General features: G+C 41.4%; 1 protein-coding gene across 6 annotated transcripts in view; it reads right to left on the reverse strand.

The window, feature by feature from the left end:
* Positions 1-17,965, reverse strand: part of FNBP1L (formin binding protein 1 like) — a 151,602-nt gene that overhangs the window by 9,255 nt on the left and 124,382 nt on the right. For 2 of the 6 annotated variants that reach the window (XM_077278656.1, XM_077278655.1), the window contains exons 10-14: positions 14,424-14,438; positions 7,981-8,090; positions 4,251-4,383; positions 3,030-3,124; positions 493-638 (exon numbers count right to left, since the gene is read on the reverse strand). In XM_077278656.1, the coding sequence (XP_077134771.1) occupies positions 493-638; positions 3,030-3,124; positions 4,251-4,383; positions 7,981-8,090; positions 14,424-14,438 (499 nt within the window). Of the gene's footprint in view, positions 1-492; positions 639-3,029; positions 3,125-4,250; positions 4,384-7,980; positions 8,091-14,384; positions 14,439-17,965 lie in introns of all 6 variants that reach the window. The other 4 variants (XM_077278654.1, XM_077278660.1, XM_077278659.1 and 1 more) reach the window with 2 other exon arrangements.

Raw genomic sequence — 17,965 nt, forward strand, 5'->3', positions numbered from 1 at the left:
CGGGAAAACAAAACAACTCTTGGGAGAGAGCTGAAGGCTATCATGCACATTAGATGGTCTATCAGTCCTGCTGAAGATGGCATGTCAGGACAACTTTGAGGAGTATGGGAACGTTTCAGTGAGAAGAACGGGTTTCACACAACAGGAGTGAAAAAATGGTTTCTTTTCTATCTTAATATAAAAAAAAAAAATTCTACAAAGGCCGATTTAACAAAGAGCTAAATTTGAATGCCGCAGCGTTATTTTATGATTCTGCACGGATGATCACCACTTGTAGACGTTGTGTGCAGTAGTGGAGCAGACATCACTGACTCTTAATACAGGAATTTCACAGCAGAAGAAACTCGCTACCTGTGCAGCACACAGCAATGAATGTGCAGAGATCCCTGGATAACGTTCACCATCATAACCGCATTTTCAGTGCATATTTGCCATGTCTCACCCCGACTCCAAGAACTGTTTGACACAGCTAGCCAGATACAAGATACATACCATCAAAAGGATAGATCGCCTTACAGTGCCCAATGGCTGGGAGGGGGTCGTCATCGTCAAACTCGTCATCAAATTCTGTATGAACTACAGGCTGAGGTTGGATTCTACCTTCTTGAGTTGCATCTTCTGTGTAACTTCCTTCCGGACTGACACAAGACATGAAAAACTATTAGTTTTGACATCTGGATGACATAAAAGCTTAAAAACACCAGAGGTCCTTTAAAAGAAGTCTTACAAGACTCTTTATTCCGTAATCCATCCTAATATTGTACGTAATATAGTGTAAGTATTAGGCTATAAATAAACGCTATAAAACCGCAAAAAAAACACTCACATTAAGCATCCTATTTAATAGAATGCAATCCGCATTTTTTGTGCACATGCTGCATTTTTTTCCTGAGCGGAATCGCATTCCAGAAAAAAATGCAGCATGTTCATTAAATTTGCAGAATCGCGGGAATTCCGCACACCTAGGAATGCATTGATCTGCTTACTTCCCGCATGGGGCTATGCCCACCATGCGGGAAGTAAGCAGATCATGTGCGGTTGGTTCCCAGGGTGGAGGAGAGGAGACTCTCCTCCACGGACTGGGCACCATATAATTGTTAAAAAAAAAAGAATTAAAATAAAAAATCGTGATATACTCACCCTCTGATGGCCCCCGGAGTCTTCCCGCCTCTCAGCGGTGCACGTGACCGCTTCCGTTCCTATAGATGGTGTGTGTGAAGGACCTGCGATGACGTCGCGGTCACGTGACCGCGACGTCATCGAAGGTCCTGCACACACACCATCTATAGCAACGGAAGCCGCTGAGGAGATCGGCTGTTTGCGGAAGGTGAGTATAACCATTTTTTTTAATTATTTTTAACATTCTATCTTTTACTATTGATGCTGCATAGGCAGCATCAATAGTAAAAAGTTGGTCACACTTGTCAAACACTATGTTTGACAAGTGTGACCAACCTGTCAATCAGTTTTCCAAGCGATGCTACAGATCGCTTGGAAAACGCTAGCATTCTGCAAGCTAATTATGCTTGCAAAACGCTAGTTTTCTGCGGGAATATGCATGCCAATTCCGCATGCGATATACCCGCGGCAGGAGCTGCAGAATTTCCACGGAAATTTCCGCGGCAATTCTGCAACGTGTGCACTTAGCCTTAAAATTCTCATGATCGCTGTCTTCTCCAGTTTACAGCGCAGCGCCAGTCCTCTTCTGGCCCGCATAACCTGAAATCGATTTGCCAGCTAGTCTACATGTTCCATGTAAGTCTATGGAGCCTTGTTCTGGAGTCTCAGACTTACACTGGGAAAACCGCTATTGCTCCATACAGTACCGTAATATACTAGTGTATAAGCCGACCCCCCTAATTTTGCCACAAAAAAACGGGAAAACTTAATGACTCGAGTATAAGCCTTCTGCACTGACATTCAGGCAGAGGGCGTGCACTAACCACGTCATCGTGCCCTCTGACCTGAGCTTCACTGCAGAAGACGGAGAATCGCCCGGAACGGGGAGCAGGTGAAAGTCGCACAGCGCTCCCCCTCCCCATTATACTCACCTGCTCCTGGCGCTGTGCAGTCCCTGCTTCCCCAGCTTCTTCCTGTACTGAGCGGTCACCGTTAACGCTCATTACAGTAATGAATATGCGGCTCCACCCCTATGGGAGGTGGAGCAGCATATTCATTACTGTAATGAGTGGTACCATGTGACCGCTCAGTATAGGAAGAAGCTGCGGGCCGGGGAGCCAGGGACCTGCAGGGACCGCACCAGGAGTAGGTGAGTATAATTAGACAGCCCTTGCTCCCCCCTCCCCTGCCGACCCCTGGGTATGACTCGAGTATAAGCCGAGAGGGGGACTTTCAGCCCAAAAAAAATGGGGTGAAAATCTCAGCTTATACTCGAGTATATACGGTAAACGGAGTGTGAGCCGGCAAAGCTGCAGGGTGGTCATGGGATCCAGAAGAGGACCGGAGCAGCACCGGAAATCGAGAAAGATGGCGGTCAGTAAGCATTTTAATACACTTCCATAAAACCTTTGTTGAGACTACTTTACCCTAGCTTTCCTAGCACAGTAGGGGAATCCATGCTGGTGCTATTTATGATGTTCCCATCCTTTAGATCTTCACGAAAACCCCAATGAATCTTTATCCAGTAAAGATTCCAAAATACAATATCTTGTGGTACGAGAGGTAATTTCCAGATATTTACTCATCTACTGCAGTTTATTCCACACTGAAAATCCCCTAATTTGTAAGCACTTATTTCCAGTAGTCCTTGCTTCGAAAAGTGTTAAAAGGGTTGTCCCCATTTCTAAAATGGATGGCACATCGAACAAGGCATCACTTTGTTATTTTGGGACTCAGATCTCTCCGACTGCTCAGGGGGACTGCAGCACAGCCACTTGAAACCTGGGTTTTGGTTTAATTCTCGGGACGGGTGGGGGCTGTAATAGCTCGAAAAAAAACAAAAAGCAAACACAAGCATATCATAATCTGCTGCTTATGATGTGAGAAGAATGCCCAAACCCGATAATGACCTCTCCCTTCCTTGTGCCACCAGGTGATTGGCCTCGGCGCTGTGCCTTCTTTCACTTCTCTGTGCCACTTTGCCTTCCACTTCTGATAGCCAGCCCTGAAAACAGGGAGAAAAAAAAATGTTATTTTTAATCAATGACATAATGCCACACAATAAAATTAATTATAGGGATCTGTATATTTAGCTGGTTTAATACATTTGTGGGTTGGTTAATGAAGTTTTATAGATATATCTTCGCAAATATCAATTTCTACTGACAACAGCTCTAATTCCAACATGTAGAAGCAGTACCAATTCCCTAACATACTTGTAGATGTGTACCAACACTTTAGTTATTTACCCTTTCATTTTTTACTTTAAATTTTTTTATTTTACCTCCTTTGTACTTACTCTTAATAACTTCAATAACGCACTGCAATATTGTACTGACAGGGACTTTCTAAAACCCTCCAACATGGCAGTCTAGGGGTCCTTGTTAGGACACCTGCTGCCAGAGAAGCCGCTTGGCACTGCACAGTCACACTGCAGGGGTCCTCAATTTATAGAGGAAAAGCCCCCCCCCCAGCTATAAAACCATGTGTTCAATATGGTCTTCGGCATCATTTCGGGGCTAAATGGAAGGGATCAGAGATAGCTCAATGCCCAATACGACGGTCATTACTCCTGAGCTTGCGCCATATTTTATAAGAGTCTCTGCAAGTACTATAACCTGTCATCACCACCGATGTACATCATGAAGAAGCTATAAACCACTTTACTTTGACGTTTCTGCTTTTATCAACAGTCCAAAATGAAAGCCGGCTCTCACATCATCTTAAAAGAATTGCTTTATTGATCCAGTAACATAAAGGCACAAAAAAAACGGTTGAACACCATCAAAAATGCAGAAAATAAATATCTGCTGGGCTCCCAAGCAACATGTTTCAGACCTGCATGGCCAAAGGTTTGACAAAGGACCATGCAGGTCTGAAACATGTTGCTTGGGAGCGCAGAGAATGTTCCTTTTCTGCCTTTTGAAATTTTTGTGCTGTTGTGTTCAACCATTTTTTGTGCCTTTTATAATACTGGATCAAATAAAGTCATTCTTTAAGGAGATGCGAGTGCCGGCCATTGTTTGGACTGTTGATATCACTGCAGTATTTTGCCGTTCACCAGGACAGGTGAGCCGATTGCTCCTTTTTCACATATTCTACTTTTATGTATTAGTTATTATTCCACTGACCTCATTTTTATGTATTTCCATACGAAGCTTCTCAATGTTACTCATCGTTTCTGCTATTTTTGGTTGCAAGCTGCTGGGGTCTCCCATTTGTGGACTCTTCTCATAGACGTCTTTCATTTTATTCAGGGCCTCTCTATGGAAGAAAAAGTATATATGTCATTTCCTATAGAAATCCTTAATTAAAGTGCACTTATCACTGTGTTAAAAGATCTAAATTTTGTGCAGATAATGGTCTTGTGTATCTTCGTAAGGAGGGAGGCTATGTATTACTGATAGGGCACCGAATGGTGTTCTTTGCTTTAAACCTATGAAACTAAACTATTTAGGTTAAACCCAAAAAAATGCAATGATACAAAAGCCAATAGATACTGGATCTGGCCCAAAATGACATGAATAGGGGAACACAATGAAAACAATACAGAATAAATAATGGATTTATTCCATAATTACATGATCATAAAAGTAGACAAATATAGCTAATCATCAATATAAGAGAATCCTGGCAGGAAAAACGCTGCATAAATAAGCTTTTTTTTTACTTTCTTTTTATTCTTCCCCCCCCCCCCAAACAATAGAGTGGGAAAAAAAAATGCTTCATATCTGCAATGAAGAAAGAAGCAATGTATGCACAAGCTTTCAGAAATCCAATTCACTTTGTAGACAGTAAAATGCGTTTTTTTTTTTTCACTGCAAAATGAGGCGGGAAAAAAGTAATGGGTGAACATACTCTAATTCAGAGGCACAAATAAGCACTCCCCAAACACTTTTCAAATAACCACCAATAACAGAAAGAATATGATAACATTGCACATGTCCTAATAGATGATGAAAGTGACACACTGGTAACTCTATGGTAATAAATAAGGCCCAAGTAGTACCACAAAAATAAAATGGAAAAGACACGGGAGATCCCAAAAATAAGGGACCTCTAGATCATATAACAGTAGTACAAAGTAGGGTGTAATATCCAACCTATAAATAACATATACCTGGAGACATGCTGTGCTGGTAATACAGCAAAAAAGGGATAAAGGCCTGCCACCTCGAGGCGCGTTTCACCGGATAACCCTCTACCCCTCTCAATTCACCTTTATCTTACACTACCAGCACAGCATGTCTCATGGCATTTATGTACAGGCCTATTACCTTCTACTTTATACTACTGTCATTTAATATAGTTTGCTCTTATATAGCGCCACTGTAGTCCGCAGTGCTTTACAGAATCACTACTGTCCCCATTGGAAGACACTGGAGTACCCGGATGAAACCCAGGTAAATGCAAGGAGAACATGCAAACTCCTTGCCGATATTTTCCTTGGCGCCATTTGAACCCAGGACCCCAGCGCTGCATGGGTACAGCGCCAACCATTGAGGCACCCTGCTATAGAGGTCCTTTATTGTCGAGATCGCCCCTTTCGTCTCCATTTCATTAGTGGCTTTTTTTATTACCATAGAGTTACCAGTGTGTTACTTTCGGTATTTATTGGGACACGGGCAATTATATTGTTATCAAACTTCTATCCTTTCTATTGTCTGTGCCAAATTACTACCGTAAATGAAAATAAATTCAGGGAGACCATTGGTCTTTTCAATTAGGTATTACATACTTTGGTTTCTTCCCTGATGTTGGTCTTTGTTCCTCCTCGCTTATATTACTATTTATATTTGTCTACTTTTATGATTTCATTATGCAATAAATATATTTCTTTTATATTGCTTTGCTCATGTTTCCCTATTTCTTTGTGCCCTTTTGAGCAGGATCTTGTATCTAACAGCTTTAGTGCAAAATATGTGATTTGTTTGAAAAATAGACCCACAAACGTAAAGGTGTTTCTTTGGGATTTTAGGTGATATACAAACACATTGTTTTTATTCTAGGTTTTATCTGTTATTGGCCATAGTGTGAATGTGCACCTATACTAGCAGCCATGCTGGCCCATGATTTTGTTTTTGCTTTTCATATACAGTTTATGCCGTCTGCCGCCTCCACTAGGGAGGTTCACTAAGAATGGATCTATACAGTGCTCATCAAACTCGATGGTAAATTTTCCTTTCATTCGAAAGTATTTTTTGCAACTGTTCACAATTTTATTATACGTTTATAATTAAGTCAAGGAATGATAAATTCTGAGTTAGGCCAAGTTCACACTGGGCGTTTTTTTCTGCAGCAAAACCTGAGTGATTGGCGGGAAAAAAGCTGCGGCAAAAACGTAGGTTTTGCTGCTTTTTTTTCTTCATTCAATTCATTGGGTGAAACGCTGAAAAAACCCTGACCAGCATAGCCCCGCTGTGTGTAACACAAACAATCAGAGGATCGAAGCTTCTAGTCTCCCATAGAGACTATTGAGGCCAGTAAAAAAAAAAAAATAATAAATTATAAATTATTAAAATAATGAAAAAAAAAGTGAAAATTTAATTCACCACCATTTGCCCCAATCAAAACAAAACGATTAAAAAAATATGGATTTGGTATTGCCACGTTCAGAGTTGCCTTATCAATATATATAAAGAATTAATCTGATTGGTAAATGGCATAACGAGAAAAAAATAAAACCCCCAGAATTACGTTTTTTGGTCGCCACAACATTGCATTAAAATGCAATAACCGGCGATTAAAAGATCATATCTACACCAAAATGGTATCAATAGAAACGTCAGCTCAGGGCGCAAAAAATAAGCCCTCACCCAGCCCCAGACCATGTTAAATGGAGACGCTACAGGTCTCGGAAAATGGCAACTTTTTTTTTTTAAACATTGGATTTTTTTCAAGATTTAATCAAGATCCTATACATGTTTGGCATCTATAAACTCGTAATGACCTGAAAAATTATAATGGCAGGTCAGTTTTAGCGTTTTGTGAATTTTTTTTTTGTGTGGAATTGCACTCTTATTTGTAATTTTGCCACACTTGGAATTCTTTTTCTCCCCATTTTCCAGTACACTATATGGTAAAACCAATGTTGTCCTTGAAAAGTACAACTCGTCATGCAAAAAACAAGCCTTCATATGTCCATATTGATGGAAAAATAAAAAAAGTTATGGCTCTGGGAAAAAGGGGAGCGGAAGAACCCACAAACGAAAAAACCCAAGGTGGGGAAGGGGTTAAAAATGGGAAAAGGATCTTTCATTGGATTTCTATAAAATTCAAACTGATTATCTCCTCCAGTTGGCGCTGATTCTGGAATAGTTTTTCTTTTTCTTCTGTGCGCCTCCATTTCTAAGATATGCCCCCTCCCTCCAGGAAATAAAGGTGCAAATTTGCCTTTCAACCAACTTGGAGTATATCAAAGAACTGCTCTGTGGGTGTTTGCTTTTTCCCCCCTCTGACACTGGCCAATCAAAACATGGCCGCGCCCACAGAAGTTCTGAGGAATACGCCCAGTTGGTTGAAGGGGACATTCGTACCTTTATTACCGAGGGGCATAACTTTGAATGGAGGGGCACAGAAGAAAAAGAAAACTTGTTCCAGAATCAGTGGAGCAACACAAATTAGGAGAGGTACTCAGATTAAATTAAAATATCCAGCCAAACGTCCTCTTTAAATATTGAATAGAAAACTTTAAATTTGTACTATAGCTTGTGGGGTTTTGCATCTGAAATACCAAGATGTTAAGCAAAACAGTCAGAACTTGCACATCCGCTCAAGCTTGAAAAATGCTCTTCAGACAGCAGCGGTTCCTTGAGAAGGAAGGTATAATGGAGGAGCCGATTATAGCACGCAGTCACTCACTTTTGATCAATCTCCTTCTGAAGCTCTCGATTCAGTTCATCAATTCTTTGCTGCAGTTTTTTCCGTCTTTGCTCAGGGGGAAGGTGACTAAAATCTTCTAGCGCCGGGCCCTGTGTAGAAAAATAGATAAAATGAACAACGGAAATGAATGGAAGCCGGTAAGAGGGACAATGAATGGAGCTACGGACAAAACACACGTCTGATCAGCAGAACAAGAGCAGTCCCAAAGCTGATCTCTTACAGGTTGCTGCAAGCCTGGGGAAACAGACCCGACAAAGAGTACACAAGAATAAAGCCAAGATAATTGGCCAAACTGAGGACCACATAGTACACCAGACATACTGAGTGCCCTGGTTAGATGGGAATATAGAGAACCATGTCATACACCCTATTAAGGGGAATCGTCCACACCTTCCTTCCCTTAAAATTTACTTTCAATGACTACAGGTTCTTCGTAAATGTTCAGAAACAACCTTAGTCACTAAAATCCTCCTCGGATGCAAAGTAACTGAGAGCAGGGTGAAAAAGGAGAGGGAGGAGGGGGATGCAGCTGCAGTCTCCTTTCATTAGCCAGTAAATGATTCATGCTGTGAGAGGGGAGGTGGAGCAGCATTAGAGGTCTAAAGGCCCCGTCTCACATAGCGATTTACCAATGATCACGACCAGCGATACGACCTGGCCGTGATCGTTGGTAAGTCGCTGTGTGGTCGCTGGGGAGCTGTCACACAGACAGCTCTCTCCAGCGACCAACGATCAGGGGAACGACTTCGGCATCGTTGAAACTGTCTTCAACGATGCCGAAGTCCCCCTGCAGCACCCGGGTAAACATCGGGTTACTAAGCGCAGGGCCGCGCTTAGTAACCCGATGTTTACCCTGGTTACCAAAAAAAACAAACAGTACATACTCGCCTTTCGGTGTCCGTCAGGTCCCTTGCTGTCTGCTTCCTGCTCTGACTGACTGCCGCCGTACACTGAGAGCAGAGCGCAGCAGTGACGTCACTGCTGTGCTGTGCTCTCACTGTACGACCGGATCTCAGTCAGAGCAGGAAGCAGACGGCAAGGGACCTGACGGACATCAGATGGTGAGTATGTACTGTTTGGTTTTTTTTACATTTACGCTGGTAACCAGGGTAAACATCGGGTTACTAAGCGCGGCCCTGCGCTTAGTAACCCGATGTTTACCCTGGTTACCAGTGAAGACATCGCTGGATCGGTGTCACACACACTGATTCAGCGATGTCAGCGGGACCTCAATGACCAAAAAAAGGTCCAGGCCATTCCGACACGACCAGCGATCTCACAGCAGGGGCCTGATCGCTGGTACGTGTCACACATAGCGAGATCGCTACTGAGGTCGCTGTTGCGTCACAAAACTTGTGACTCAGCAGCGATCTCGCTATGTGAGACGGGGCCTTATGTAGTATGAGCAAACTGTTCACTTTTCCAGCATGGTCAGGAAAACACAAACACTAAGCCCACTAGCAGGAAGAAAATGCTAATTTACAGACATGTTCCAGATGGAAGGGAAAGATGAACAATACGCAGGTTACACACAACATTTCAGCTTTGTGTTTGTAAGAAATTTTTGGCAAAGTCATCAAAATGGTTTTGAAAAAATAAAAAGTGATCCTTTCATCACCGATCACCTGACATCTCACGTCCACTGTAGGACCGGATTTTATTGTTCCGTCTTGACAGAGAAAATGCTAAAAAAAAATAAAAAAAATAATTTACCGCTCAGCCAATCACTGGTTAAGGCAGGTCCCGCTTCGGATAGTGACTGAGCAGGTATTTTCTGTGTGCCGAGAGGGGAGCGGAAAGTAGAGACCAGCAGGGACCAATAAAAAGGAGCAGGATTGAGAGGTATTGCTTCTTTTATTATTCACTGTGCCAAAAATAGTTTCCTTACAGAACAACCCCTTTAAATCAAAAGTGAAGGAGAGTCAATGGAGGACAGTTCCCTCAGCCTCACACCGCTATACAGGAGCATCTTGGATCTTAAAACCAATGACCGTAAAGCAACACTACTTAACCAGGAAAAATATGTGTATTGGGGTAAAGCCAAAACACATGAAAATGGCAAATGTGACTAATGTTTGGGTGGCGTCACCTCCGTTTATTCAGCATGGAAAAAAATCGGCTTGAGTTCATCTGTTCCTGCGTCTGGAATAAGTCATAAATTATTATAGCACACTGATTGACTATGCCGATAGCATCCAGGCCTAGGACACACTATGAACGCACACATCCAGACTATATTAGGTGCGATTAACACGCTCATTAGATCTGACAGACGGTTTAACAACCAAATGTTAATGGACTTAAACATGTGGCTTTCTCATAAAGTGGTGTGAGGGATTAGTAGCCAACCCGTCCTCAATCAGTTTGGTTTCTGCCGGCAAGTTTTTACGATACAATAACAATAAAAGGTTCTTTGTGAGAAGAGTATGGAATGCTCCCGGTGATGGCCGTGCAGCACGCACAATCTGCGGATGAGTAAAGCTTACAAATAGCACAGCGGTAAAGCACATAATCCTCCACCCGTGATGCCAACATTTAACGCAAACTTTTTCTATCAGCACAGATACACTTCTCATAAGGTTTCAAGTCTGCATTTTCGTTTCTTCATTGGAATGGACTTATTCTGCAGTAATCACATGGCTCCTTGAACAATAAGAGGGACCTAAAAATTCAACTGTTTGGAGACAGTCTCATATACAGTGCCTTGCGAAATTATTCGGCTCCCTGGAACTTTTCAACCGTTTCCCACATATCATGCTTCAAACAAAGATACCAAATGTAAATGTGAAGAATCGACAACAAGTGGAACAGAATTGTGAAGTTGAACGAAATTTATTGGCTATTATAAATTTCTGTGGAAAATCAAAAACTGAAAAGTGGGGCGTGCAATATTATTCGGCCCCTTTACTTTCAGTGCAGAAGTTCATTGTGGATCTCTGAATGATACAATGTTGTCCTAAATGCCTAATGATGATAAATGTAATCCACCTGTGTGTAATCAAGTCTCCGTATAAATGCACCTCCTATGTGATAGTCTCAGGCTTCTGTATGAAGCACAGAGAGCATCATGAAGACCAAGGAACACAACAGGCAGGTCCGTGATACTGTTGTGGAGAAGTTTAAAGCCGGATTTGGATACAAAATTATTTCCAAAACTTTAAACATCCCAAGGAGCACTATGCAAGCGATCATATTAAAATGGAAGGAGTATCATACCACTGCACGTCTACCAAGACCCGGCCGTCCCTCTAAACTTTCATCTCAAACAAGGAGAAGACTGATCAGAGATGCAGCGAAGAGACCCATGATCACACTGGATGAACTGCAGAGATCTACAGCTGAGGTGGGACAGTCTGTCCATAGGACAACAATCAGGCGTACACTGCATAAATCTGGCCTTTATGGAAGAGTGGCAAGAAGAAAGCCATTTCTCAAAGATATCCATAAAAAGTGTTGTTTAAAGTTTGCAACAAGCCACCTGGGAGACACACCAAACATGTGGAAGAAGGTGCTCTGGTCAGATGAAGCCAAAAATCGAACTTTTTAGCAACAATACCAAACTATGTTTGGCGTAAAGGCAACACATCTCATCACCCTGAAAACACCATCCCCACTGTCAAACACGGTGGTGGCAGCATCATGGTTTGGGCCTGCTTTTCTTCAGCAGGGACAGGGAAGATGGTTAAAATTGATGGGAAGATGGATGGAGCCAAATACAGGACAATTCTTGAAGAAAACCTGTTGGAGTCTGCAAAAGACCTGAGACTGGGACGGAGATTTGTCTTCCAACAAGACAATGATCCCAAACATAAAGCAAAATCTACAATAGAATGGTTCACAAATAAACGTATCCAGGTGATAGAATGGCCAAGTCAAAGTCCAGACCTCAATCCAATCGAGAATCTGTGGAAACAGCTGAAAACTGCTGTTCACAAACGATCTCCCTCAAACCTCACTGAGCTCGAGCTGTTTGCCAGGGAAGAATGGGCAAGAATTTCAGTCTCTCGATGTACAGAACTGATAGAGACATACCCCAAGCGACTTGCAGCTGTAATCACAGCAAAAGGTGGCACAACAAAGTATTAAGTTAAAGGGGCCGAATAATATTGCACGTCCCACTTTTCAGTTTTTTGATTTTCCCCAAAAATTTAAAATAAACAATAAATTTTGTTCAACTTCACAATTGTGTTCCACTTGTTGTTGATTCTTCACCAAAAATTTACATTTGATATCTTTATGTTTGAAGCATGATATGTGGGAAAAGGTTGAAAAGTTCCAGGGAGCCGAATACTTTTGCAAGGCACTGTTCACCTGAAAAGGTGATGCTCATTTTCACACCAATATTAACTTTATGTATGGTTTTAAAAAAGGAAACGGTCATCAATTTTTTCTTCCCATAAAAGAGATACAGCCACCAGCTTTCAGCCCTGATATATATAGCATTCTATAATGCTGTATATCTGCCCCCAATCTGGACTGCAAGACAGGAAAAAGACCTTTTATTATACTCAGCTGCGGGGTGGTCCAGTCCAATGGGTGTCACTGGTCTTAGTCTGGTGCCTCCCGTTTTGCGAGACCATCCTCCTTTTGCTTGGTGTGGATTACACGTCCTATGACATAGAACATACTATGACGTAGGACGAATCATTCACACAAAGCAACATATGTTGAGGGCAGAGCAAAGTACTGCAGTGCACTGGGAAAGGTCAAAGAGCCCTGGTGCCTGCACACTGCAGTACTTTACTCTGCCCTGGTCAGGTTAGAGAAGTATGCCTGCGCAGGACCGCGATGACGGGGAGACTGTGTGGATGACGTAGGGACGCGTCATCCACATGAACCAAGAAGGAGGACAGCATTGTAAGAGGAAGGGAGGCGATGGACTACGGTAAGTCCATCAATGCCAATCGGACCCGATCGCTCAGTAGGCGAGTATTATGAAAGGTCTTTTCTTGTCTTGCAAGTCGGATGTGAAGCATATATACAGCATATTAGAATCCAGTATATCAGGGCTGAAAGATACTGGTCTCAAGCGATTAAATACAGACTGATTCCCTCTAAGTTCTATGTAGAAACAGGAGGTCAATTTGCTCTGCACGAGTCATCACTGCAAAGTCCCTGGGAGGAAGAGGAGTGAGTAGCCCCTGGGGAGGGAAGAGGAGTGAGTAGCTGGGTCAGGAATTGAAGAGGGGGAAAAAAGAGACTTCCTGTTTCTACATAGATCAGAGTAAAGAGAAGAATGAGGTGGGTAGAAAGGGAAAATGAGCAATTGTAAGTGAACAGTGCTGCATAATATGATGATTGCAATATAATAAAAAGGATACAAACTTTGATGGGAGGAGGAGTGCTTCTTTAAGAAGAATTCCTCTATGGCTATGTTCACATGCAGCAATTTTTTTGTACAAATTAAAAGCTGTATTTCACAGTATCAGCAAAAGCTATGAGATTGAGCTATGAGCAGCCCCGCTTTCGGTCCACAAATCAGTCATGACGGAGAAGGAGGCTGCTCATCGAAACGAGCGGATGGTCAGCCCTCTTCCTACAACATCACTGGTCACTTAGCGATACAAAAACCAATGCAGTTGATTTACCAAAACCCAGGACTGGGGCTGAAATTAAGACTTTATTAAAGCTTTGCAAATTCAAAATGTAATAGCAAGTTATATAATTTACCTTTTTTCCTAGCTGGACAACCCCTTAAAGCAATTCTAGCTACACTACTTATATCCAATTCTTAAAGCAAGGCTAAAATATCACAAAACCAGATTATTCTATCAGAAATATTCAGTAAATGTTTTGCAGCCTGCTCCCAATTCTGGAGATACAAAGGGGAAGAGATTTAATTGCTGGCAATTACTCCTAAATTTATGAATTAATAACAGAGCTAGGACACCTTTTTTAAAACCAAGTCTAAAAGTAACAAGTTTGGCCTTTAAGAGGCTGGAAACGGAGCGTCTCCTAAATATGGACAAAGCTGTAAATTAAGTTTTATACAATTCCAAAAACTGTAGCAACTATGAAAAACGATTCTACTGGAAGACCATGACCAATAACGATACCACCAAGAGGGAGACGTCACAAAGCACGGAGAAATCTTGTGACATGCTAGAAGATTAAAATTGTGGAAATCACACAGGTTATTTGGTACTATATTAAATTTTAAAAATAAATAAATAAATAAATAAATAAATAAATAAATAATCGGGAAAGCAAGCAAGAATCACACAAATGGACAGCACTGATCTAACAGAGGAGCGTTACTCAGGGCAGGAGGCACCGGAACTATCAGCTATGGAAGGAGATGGAGAATCCTTACAGCACGTCAACCCCATGAGCCACACAAGTCATAAAACAAACAGACAAAAGTACCAAGCGGTGACACTCACGTTGGCATGATGGGACACAGACCAGCACGCTTTGCTTACCATCCGCAATGACCACTGAACCGTTCCCCAGCAGCAGGAAGAAATGGCAAGTTACTGAAAAAGTAGTGCAGAATTTTGTTCCAATATTGTAAAAAAAAAAGTAAAACATATTTTGTTGGATACCTTCCCTTTACAATCCAGGAGAAAATGAAAAATGAGAGCACATTAAAATAGAATCCATCCTGATAGCCGGCTTATGTTCCCATATTAACGCTGCACTCTAATAACATGGGACATCACACTATCTGTTCACAGCAGTCACGTATAGCTGGTGGGACAATGTTCACACAGACAGTTTTTGAAGCAGTCTTTGGATTGGATCCATTTCAATATCCCTTTAAATACTCTTCCTATTTAATTGGGAACTCCATTTTGCTGATCATTTAACAAGTTTCCAACACAAACGAAAAGAAGTGATATGTCACCACTGTGATGTGATACAGATTCTTCACTTCACAAAAAAAAAAAAAAAACAACTCAAAACCGCATCAAAAACTGCATCAGAACTGAAAACCTCATCAAAATCCACTTTTTTCCCCCAGTGGATTTTATCTCGATAACTATCAGATTTTTACACACATTTCTCCACCTCATTCTTTAATTTTAATCACACTTTTCAAATAGTTTTTATGGGTCTGGGTGCGGAGGTCCCTCTTGGCAAGAGAAACGCAGCAGCAAAATAGCACGTTTTCCTGCATTTTTTTATTTATGTTTTTGATAAAGATTATCCTCCACTTATTAGCATGCGTGAAATCTGCAGCAAAAATGCTGATTAATTGACACGCTGCAGATTTAAATCTGCACGTCACAAATAAGCAACGTGTGCATGAGGCTTCAGGTTTCTCATTACTTTGCTGGCATCAGGAAACCCTTCACATTTTGTGACAAATCTGCACTGAAAAAACAAACAAAAAAAAAACCAAAACAAAACACGCAACAGGCTGTAAACAAAAGAAAAAACTGTTGTAAATTTTAATATGCAATAAACTGCAAAATTGCTTGTATAGACGAGTACTATCTGACAATATCCATCTACGAAGATGGAGATAGACCTTTAAAGTAGGGAATTATAAAAAAAAATTAAAAAAAAAAAATAAAAAAAAAAAAAAAAAAAAGGACCCCCATTAAAAATCCTGGTAAAAATAAAAATTCTATATATACAAAAATTCTATATACACACACATTTAACTACAGCACAAAGCACACACCATGCACACTGCATGTCACTGGATAGAGTGCAGGCAGAGATTAGAGCAATGACCTGGAGGGAGACAGGTCACACCATCCGTGGGTGACAGAGGAGATGCAAGCACCACGAGGAGAGGCAGTTTTACAGGAATCTCTTGTTCACACGCCCCACACCGAAATATAGAAAAAAAACACCTCTGTCTATGCTCACAGCTAGAATCAGGAACCCGGCTGAACAGATGAATAATTATTATTTTCTCCTTTATCATTTTTGTTCTTGTACAATTACTACTTTAGTTATGGTCACATTAGCGCCTGAGGTTCCAAAAATAACAGTGCGGCACGCAGGGTTACACCGCACACCGTATGGCACCGGCAGACGGCACCAAGTCAATGAGATAATCACAGCGCCTGCGGTGTCTGCTGTACAACAAAACTGGCACTACAGATGCGAACCGTGCCCTTCTTATATTTGTCATAGTCCCATTTCCTAGAAAAGCAATACATCATGGCTTTAGAGGAGTATTCCCATCCCAAATGATGGTAATCATCTTTCTGATCGGTGGGGATCTGACCTGAAGAGCCACAGTGCAGGGAAGCCACAGCAATGAATAAGGACTGCAGCTTCTTTAATCTCAATCAATGAGGGTGGTTAGATCCCGCACCATCATAAAGCAATGACATAGCCCTCCATGAGATAGAATGGATCACTCTTAGTCACTAAAGGGGTATTCCTAACAAGTTCAATCTAATCATGATGGATCTCATAATCTTTCAGTTTTCCTATATATTTTTTTTTAATGGCATGAATCATACTTGCAAAGTACTAAAAAAAAAAAAAAAAAAGGGAAAAAAAAAAAAGAAAACCCCTGCGGAGACCTGCGTGGAACATGCACAGTCCATCAGTTCAGCCTGGGTACATGCAAACTCCATTACAGGACTCTCCGCACAGCAAACTTTGCACAACTTACCGATCTTCTCAGGCCTCTCAATGAAGCCGCCCTCTGCCTGCAAACCTTCACCTCACCCGCTAAGTCCCTGTCTGACAGGGTGTAATGAGGACCACCGGATCCACATACTCCAGGTGGTGAACAAGACGGAGAACTAGTCTGATGTCAGGATACAAAAATGAATGGATAAGTTACGTTCCTGTGCCTGTAGCGATGGGAGTCTGCAACACCAACTCCAACACACGCCAGTAGCAATGTTATAGGAACTAGTGTGCTCTAAATAAAAGGTGATTGTGGTCATAGGGGACAAATAGATTTCCTACTAATGCATTAATCACATATGTCCTAAACATGTGAACCTGCAGCCAGCGCAAATAACGTGTAAAAGACTCGTGATTAAGAGTGATAGATTGCATAGCATTTTGCCATTTATGAATATGGTTGCATGTTAGACGAGGTTCAGCCTTATTTTGGAAAGTATTTTTAATCTTTTTACTTTGTGTTTATAGCTTGTTTCTTTTTCTATTTGGCCTTTTTTCACATGCTACAGGCTGATCCCTTTAACTGGGTGGTGCCATCTTTACATATATGTGTACACCATACTGTAAGAATCCCATAAAATGATAGTTCTCACTAAGCAATGTTATCCTGAGCGACAAATCCACCAACAGTTAAAAAACTGAAGGCACAGATTGTGGCTCCAGCAAGGAAAATTAGTAGCGATGAGCGAGTATACTCGTTACTCGAGATTTCCCGAGCACGCTCGGGTGTCCTCTGAGTATTTTTTAGTGCTCGGAGATTTAGTTTTCATCACCGCAACTGAATGATTTACATCTATTAGACAGCTTGATAACATGTGGGGATTTCCTAGCAACCAGGCAACCCCCACATGTACTTACAGTTATATGAAAAAGTTTGGGCACCGCTATTAATCTTAAGCTTAATGTTTTATAAAAATTGTTTTTTTTTTGCAACAGCTATTTCAGCTTCATATGTCTAATAACTGTTGGACACAGTAATGTTTCTGCCTTGAAATGAGGTTTATTGTACTAACAGAAAATGTGCAATCTGCATTCAAACAAAATTTGACAGGTGCATAAGTATGGGCACCCTAATCATTTTCTTGTTTTAAATACTCCTACCTACTTTTTACTGACTTACTAAAGCACTTTTTTTGGTTTTGTAACCTCATTGAGCTTTGAACTTCATAGCCAGGTGTATGCAATCATGAGAAAAGCTACTTAAAGTGACCACTTGCAAGTGTTGTTCTCCTGTTTGAATCTCCTATGAAGAGTGGCATCATGGGCTCCTCAAAACAACTGTCAAATGATCTGAAAACAAAGATTATTCAACATAGTTGTTCAGGGGAAGGATACAAAAAGCTGTCTCAGAGATTTAACCTGT

This window comes from Ranitomeya variabilis, chromosome 8, assembly GCF_051348905.1.
Source record: "Ranitomeya variabilis isolate aRanVar5 chromosome 8, aRanVar5.hap1, whole genome shotgun sequence".
NCBI classification, from domain to species: Eukaryota; Metazoa; Chordata; class Amphibia; order Anura; family Dendrobatidae; genus Ranitomeya; species Ranitomeya variabilis.